Below are 7,148 nucleotides of genomic sequence, written 5' to 3'. Positions count from 1 at the left end.
TTCAGTTGAAACTGGTGTCGATCGTTCGGGCTCCGAGGGGCCTTCAAGGTGGTATACAACCCGAAGTTGGAAGGTGAAGGTGCGGGCGGTAAGTGGCGAAAACCGATTTTTTCACTTTTCCCCGCTCGGATTCAGTTGAAACTGGTGTCGATCGTTCGGGCTTCGAGGGGCCTTCAAGGTGGTATACAACCCGCGGGAATGCGCGGGAAGGTGCGGGAAGGTGCGGGCGGTAAGTGGCGTAAACCGATTTTTTCAGTTTTCCCCGCTCGGATTCAGTTGAAACTGGTGTCGATCGTTCGGGCTCCGAGGGGCCTTCAAGGTGGTATACAACCCGAAGTTGGAAGGTGAAGGTGCGGGCGGTAAGTGGCGAAAACCGATTTTTTCACTTTTCCCCGCTCGGATTCAGTTGAAACTGGTGTCGATCGTTCGGGCTTCGAGGGGCCTTCAAGGTGGTATACAACCCGCGGGAATGCGCGGGAAGGTGCCGGCGGTTAGTGGCGAAAACCGATTTTTTCAGTTTTCCCCGCTCGGATTCAGTTGAAACTGGTGTCGATCGTTCGGGCTCCGAGGGGCCTTCAAGGTGGTATACAACCCGCGGGAATGCGCGGGAAGGTGCGGGCGGTAAGTGGAAAAAACCGATTTTTCCAGTTTTCCCCGCTCGGATTCAGTTGATACTGGTGTCGATGGCGGTAAGTGGCGAAAACCGATTTTTTCAGTTTTCCCCGCTCGGATTCAGTTGAAACTGGTGTCGATCGTTCGGGCTCCGAGGGGCCTTCAAGGTGGTATACAACCCGCGGGAATGCGCGGGAAGGTGCGGGCGGTAAGTAGCGAAAACCGATTTTTTCTGTTTTCTTCGCTCGGATTCAGTTGAAACTGGTGTCGATCGTTGGATCGTTGGTGTCGCTGCGGAGGGGTCAGTTGGTGATGGCCAGAACGTAGGAGTGTGGAAGGAGCCGAGAGTGGTTCTGACCAGATTGGACGTTGATGACGGAATGTCGACTGTCGGTAGTGTCAGGTCGAGACGAGGGTCCGGATCATCATATGGACGGTTGTGGGGAGCGTTGGAGTCAAAGGACTCAGATACTGAAAGTTTTGTGCCGATGGTGTCGGAGAAGTCAAGGACACGGGCACAATACCTGAAGGACAGGCGGAAGAGGCCTCGGAAGCCGATCGATCAGTCGGGGTCTTCTGGTGAAGGAGAGCCAGATAGACCGGCGCCAAAAGTGGTTGCCATGAGGAGACGGAAAGGTCTCGGTGAGGCAGAAAGGAAGGAGTTGCCGCTGAGTTCAGAACAGGAGGTGTCTGACAGCGCTGCGGCCGTACTGGCCAGGGCTAGCTCCAGGCTCTCGGACATGTCTCTACCATCCGAGAAAGAGCAGGACGAAGCCATACTTGCGTCTGACCTACAAAATCAGGTGGTGGACAGCCTAGCGGTGATAAGGAAGGTTGCCAGCAGATCGGGCAACCTTAAAGGAACTTTCACCAAGGCCTTTTGACGGATACCGGCCCGAGTGGGGACTCGAGCGGGTTATGTGGGACTCGTGGACCGGCTGAAGGCCAATCCCAATACCCACTAAAACCTCACGATGCTCCTCCTCGACCACCACTGGCCGCGAGACGCGGGGACTATAATCGTCCACGAAACGCGGCGGCGGGAGCCTGCTAGGCACGTCGCGGAGTCAAGGGTGTGTGGGCACCCTCGACGGCCTGCTCGGAGTAGCGCGCGGGAGCAACCTGCGCGCGCCTACTCGGGCCAGGTTGGTAGGCGGCCAGCTTCCCCAGGCTGACCGCCCTCTGGCACATTAGGGCGGAAGGCGGCGATCGTGTGCCGCCCTCCGGCGACCCGGTCTCTTACGGCGGATGGCGACTTCGGCAAAAGCCTCCCTCGTCCGTTCCGCCGACTCCTTCTCGAGCACCACTGCCTCGCAGAAGGATGAGACCGCATCCCACGACGTCTCGCTGCCGGCCATAGCCTTGACCACGGCCGGCAGGGAAAGGTCGTCCCCTATGACGTCGCGCAAAGCGCGACGTTGAGACGCCCAGGCTGAGCACACCTCCAACGTGTGCTGGGCCGTCTCGTCGAGGCAGTCGTCGCAGTGGTGGCAGCGAGCGTCGGGCTCCCTCCCGGCGATCCGACACAGGTAACCCCCGAAGCAGCCATGCCCCGTGAGCACCTGTGTCGTGCGGAAGGTTAGGACGCCGTGACGCCGCGCTAACCACTGGCGGAACACTGGACGAACAGCCTCGATCTTCCTCAGGCCGGCAGATGGATTTGCCAGCCGAGTGTCCCACATTTCAACCGCGGCTACCCGCGCCTCCTCAGTGCGTGCTTGGCTTTCCGGTTCCCCGGACGCTAGGCCTCGACGCCGGCAATAGACCGACGCCAGAGAAAGAGCATCCAGGTCCCACGGTATGACTCCAGCCAGCACGCACGCCACTTCACCGGAGATGGTCCGGTACCCCCGTATCGCCCGGATGGCCATCACCCTCTGCGCACGTCGCAGCAGAGTGATGTTGTGCCGGTCGGATCGGACCACTCCGGTGTACAGCCGACGGCTAGAGGCGCTCGGCCCATCCACATTGGGCAAAAGGCGCGCCAGTGCCGCCGCTGTCTTCAACAGTTTCGGGGCCAAAGATGTAAAGCGGCCCCGAAAACTCCACCGACCATCCAGAACAAGTCCGAGGTACTTCATGCTCCGGGCAACGTCAATTTTGACGCCACCGACGACGATGTGGGCATCTGCCGGTGGGCCCTTTCGAGGAGCATGGAAGTAGATTGCCTCGGACTTGTTGAGGGAGACTTCCAAGCCCAGCCGCTTTATGCGGCCGACTACCTCCGCAACTCCAGCAGTCGCGAGGACTGCCGCCTCTCGATAGGTCCACTGCTGCGCCAAGACCAGCGTGTCATCGGCGTAACAGAGGACCTTTATCCCCCTCAGGGTGCCGCCCCGCAGCACCCAGTCGTATCCGATGTTCCAGAGGATCGGACCCAGCACCGATCCTTGTGGAGCACCGGCCGACACAACGAACTCCTTCCAACCTCCTCCAGGAGCTGGAAAGGTCACAGACCTACCGGACAGGTAAGCCCCGATGACGCGGCGCAGGTATGGAGGCACACGATAGTATAACAGTGCCTCCTTTATGCAGGGCCATGGCAGGGAGTTGAAGGCGTTGGCGATGTCTAAAGACACCGCCAAGACTCCATTGCCTCGGGCCACCGCATCCTGCGCATAGGACTTTACCTCCAGTATGGCATCCACCGTCGATCGCCCCCTACGGAAGCCATACTGGTGGTCCGAGAGGTCCGGACCTGTCCCCTCCAAATGGTGTTGTAGCCTCCTGGCTACAACACGCTCAAGGAGCTTGGCGATCTCGCTCAAGAGCACGATGGGCCTGTAGGCGGAGGCTGAATCCGCCGGGCGACCCTCCTTCTTGATGAGGACTAACCTGCCTGTCTTCCACCGCTGTGGAATTATGGCTTGAGCCAGACAGGCAGTGAATAGTCCTCGCACTCTGGGCCCTAAGGTGTTGAGGGCCAGAGTTAGCGCCCGGCCGGGAATGCCATCGAAGCCCGGGGCGGTGCTCTTGAGCCGAGATCGGCGAACAGCTTCTTCGAGCTCCTCCTCCTCCACCGGTGGTGTGACGCTGTCCTCGTCGTCCTCCTATTCCTCCTCACGCGCTGCAGGGCGGGCCATACTGGGTGGTGCAAAACTGGCCCGCTGCGGGAATAGCGACGACAGAACCCCTCGGAGTACGTCCGGTTGGAGTGTCTGCGTCAGTGGTGGTGCCCAAGCCCGTAACCTACCGAGCACCATTCGGTAAGGTGTGCCGTACGGGTCTAAGTCTATCCCCGCGATCAACCGGTCGTGCGACTCGCCTTTCACACGACCGATCTCCTCCTGCAGCTGCGTTCTCGCCTCGACATAGACGCGGTACAGTCGGTCTTCCTCCTCCTGCACCTTCTGTACCCGTCTGCGATAGTGGCTGTACTGGCGTCTCGCCGCAACGCAGGTGTTACGCAGTTGCGCGATCTCCCACGACCACCAGTACACTTGCCGCCGTTGAGGGCGGCGCCCGGAACGGGGCATTGACGCGTCACAGATACGCGTCAGCGCCCCCTGCGCCCAGGATGCGGCGTCTTCTGCAGACGCCAAGCTCTGGGGCCGCCAGGATTTCACTATCGCGGCCTCCTCCAACAACTCCCTGTCGAGACGACCCAGTTGCCACCGCGGTCCGTACTCTCGCGAGTTTGGACTGGGGGCTGGTGGCACCGCAGGATGTATGGAGATCTCGTACAAGATGTAGAGGTGATCCGAGAGAGTCTCCACATCATCCAGCACTCGCCAGCCCCGAACACGACATGCTAGGGCCGGGCTCGCGACCGAAACGTCCACGACGGATCCGCCCAGCCTTCGCACACACGTGTTCTTGGTCGCTCGGTTGAGCACAGACAAACCGGTGGCAACAACCCACTCCGACAGCGTCACACCACGCACATCCGTCGTTGCGAAGCCCCACACGCTGGACTTCGCGTTGAGATCGCCGGCCACCAACATCTCCGCCGGACGAAATCGCTCTACCATTTCCCCCAATCGTATAAGGAACTCTTCAAACTCCGCGAGAGTTCGATTGGGGGAAAAGTAGACCTCTACGACAACTAGGTTGCCGACAAGTGCGGCGACGCATCCCACACCTCTCTCTACACGTGAGAAAGGCGGGGAGCCCGCGGCGACCTGGGTGATAATAGTCACCACCCCGGTGTTGTCGGCTACCCAGTTGTCTCTGTCGGGAACGCTGTAGGGCTCCGAAACAACCGCCACCTGGATAGACCACTGCGCCAGGCTTTGGACCAATAAGTCCTGGGCCCTAGCACAGTGGTTAATGTTCGCATGCAACACGCGGAGAGCCATTATTGGTCTTCCATGTGTTGCACCTCCTCAGGCCCAGCTGGGATATTAGACCTGGCCGATATTGCCGGCACTCGTCTGCGCTTTCCACCGTTATTGGTGCTAGCCTTTCCACAGGCAGCATTCCCCAACATGTGATTAGCGGGCGTTTGCGCCGCCTCACACACCGGACAATGAGGCTCTGCCGAACACGATCTCTGCTGATGCCCGGTCTGGCCACACTGGAAACACTGTTTGCTGCGGTCCACCTGGCTACTGCACTTCGCAGCCATGTGGCCCACTTCGTGGCAACGGAAACAACGTTGCGCACGGGGCATCAACAGCCTCACTCCAGCAGAGACGAAGCCAACAAGTAGTCTCGCCCCGCTAATCTTCTGCGCTGCGCCGACAGGACATCGGACCCATACTGTTCCTAGACCGGCCCGGTCCTGTCGGATCTCTCCGACTTTTATATTACCCGCAGCACAGCCGGAAACTCGGCTTATTGCCGCCGTCATGTCCTCAGCAGTGGCGGAGTCATCGAGGCCAAACACCCTCAATTCCGCACATTTCACTGGCCTCGACACCTGGACCTCTTCGGGGCTGAGAACCCCACGCAACTTCTCAGCTAGCGCATCCGCCTTCTCAGCAGTGTTGGCGCCAGGCAACTCTAGCATTCTAGCGCCAGTAGACGCAACACGGAATGTCAGGTCCTCTATACCCAGGTCTTCCAACTTTATACTTTCCTTGACCCGGGTAAGGACATCGCTATACGACATCTTGTCGGCGACGGCTGGCTGCAACTTAATCGTCACAACTTGCGATCTAGGACGACGCAACTTTGGCTCCTTTTGCGCTTTAGCCTTTTGCGCTTTCGGCTTAGGAGCTGGCTTTCTCTTCTTGGCCCCCTTCCGGGCTACTACAGTCCAGCCCTCGGACATATCAGCCGGAGCGGGTGGCAGAGGTCGAGGCTCAGTAGATGCGGTCTTTACCGGGCCTTTCTTCTTCTTGGCCTTTTTAGACCTTTGCTCCTTTGGTGCCGGATTAGCCGGCGCCATCAAAGTGGATGCGACAGGGTCCACTTGCGCCTGCTTTGGGCTATCCACCTTGCGCTTGTCCGCCGCTAGCGGAGGTCGCAGATTTCTCTCCGGTGGTAGCCGATCTTTAAAGGCTTCCAGCCTGGTGGAGACCATAGTGCCCACTATGTCCTCCACAGCAATAGACTCCGTGGGAGTGGGTCGCAAGTCCGATGCTCTAGACCGCTCCAACTCCGCTCTCAAAAGGGCAAACTCCTTCCGCAACTCCACCAACTCCGACTGCAGTCGCGAGTTTGTTGCCTTGAGGATATCCACTTCCTCTGATGCCGTCCTCTTTGCCAGAGTATTAACGGCAGAAGAGATAACTCCGGCAGCGTCTTTAAGGGCCCTAGTAAATGTGCCCTTCAGATTCCCCGACTTGCAGGCGACTCTATTGATTATAGCCAAGCTATCAGATACTTGGCTACGCAAGTCGGAGACCATGTGCTCCTCACCGCAAAGTTCCAGGGGCACATCCGAGAGCCTAGAACTTGCTCTAGTTTGTATCGCCGCGGAGATTTCAGCAACTTCCTCCTCCGCCCTCAGCCGGCGCTCCTCGCGCTTGGCATCGTTTAGCGCCTTCTTTCCAGCAGCTAGCCCTATATTCTCATCAGGAATATTTGGTACGACCACGACTCCCTCTGGCCGAAGCAACCTTCGCTTTCGGCTTGTCTCTGTCTCCCCATCCGCATCCGAGGATTCAGAGTTACTCTTCCTGTGATGGCGCCTCTTTCTGTCCTTTCGGAACTGCGCTTTAGCCCCCTCGATAGCATTGGAGCCGTTCGACCCAACAGACATCACGCCATCGGCGTCTGACTCGGAAGCCGCACAGAAACGGCCTCGCGACGAAAGTGACGACCTGGACCTATCTCTTATAATAGAGGCAACCTCCTCATGGTCCAGACGCTCTAACACGACTCGCGCATCCTTCAACCCCCCTCATATTGGCACAAGTGCCGGACTTTTGCCCCTTTCGAGCAAAGTACTCCCTACGCCTTTCTCGGGCACAACTACTACTCCGCCCATCTCGGGCAACAACAGATCACCGCCCTCCTCGGGCCTCCCTACGTCATCATTTTGGGTTTTTAATTTAACATTTTCCATTTTGTTCCCACGAGTGTGGGGGAAAAACGGTCCATCCGAGCAGTGCCCCCTGTACTCGGATAAGCCTATTACGCCAGGGTGT

The 7,148-nt window shown here is 58.7% G+C and overlaps 1 protein-coding gene across 1 annotated transcript; it reads right to left on the bottom strand.

The window, feature by feature from the left end:
- Positions 1-4,909: 4,909 nt before the first annotated feature.
- Positions 4,910-6,760, bottom strand: LOC146526414 (uncharacterized). The gene has a single exon (XM_085207155.1). It carries the CDS (start codon positions 6,758-6,760, stop codon positions 4,910-4,912), a length of 1,851 nt encoding a protein of 616 aa, XP_085063281.1.
- Positions 6,761-7,148: the final 388 nt, after the last annotated feature.

This window comes from Heliconius melpomene, unplaced genomic scaffold, assembly GCF_056956725.1.
Source record: "Heliconius melpomene rosina isolate 202511_hmr_F unplaced genomic scaffold, ASM5695672v1 ptg000051l, whole genome shotgun sequence".
Classification (NCBI taxonomy): domain Eukaryota; kingdom Metazoa; phylum Arthropoda; class Insecta; order Lepidoptera; family Nymphalidae; genus Heliconius; species Heliconius melpomene.
This window is presented reverse-complemented; position numbering and strand designations above follow the sequence as displayed.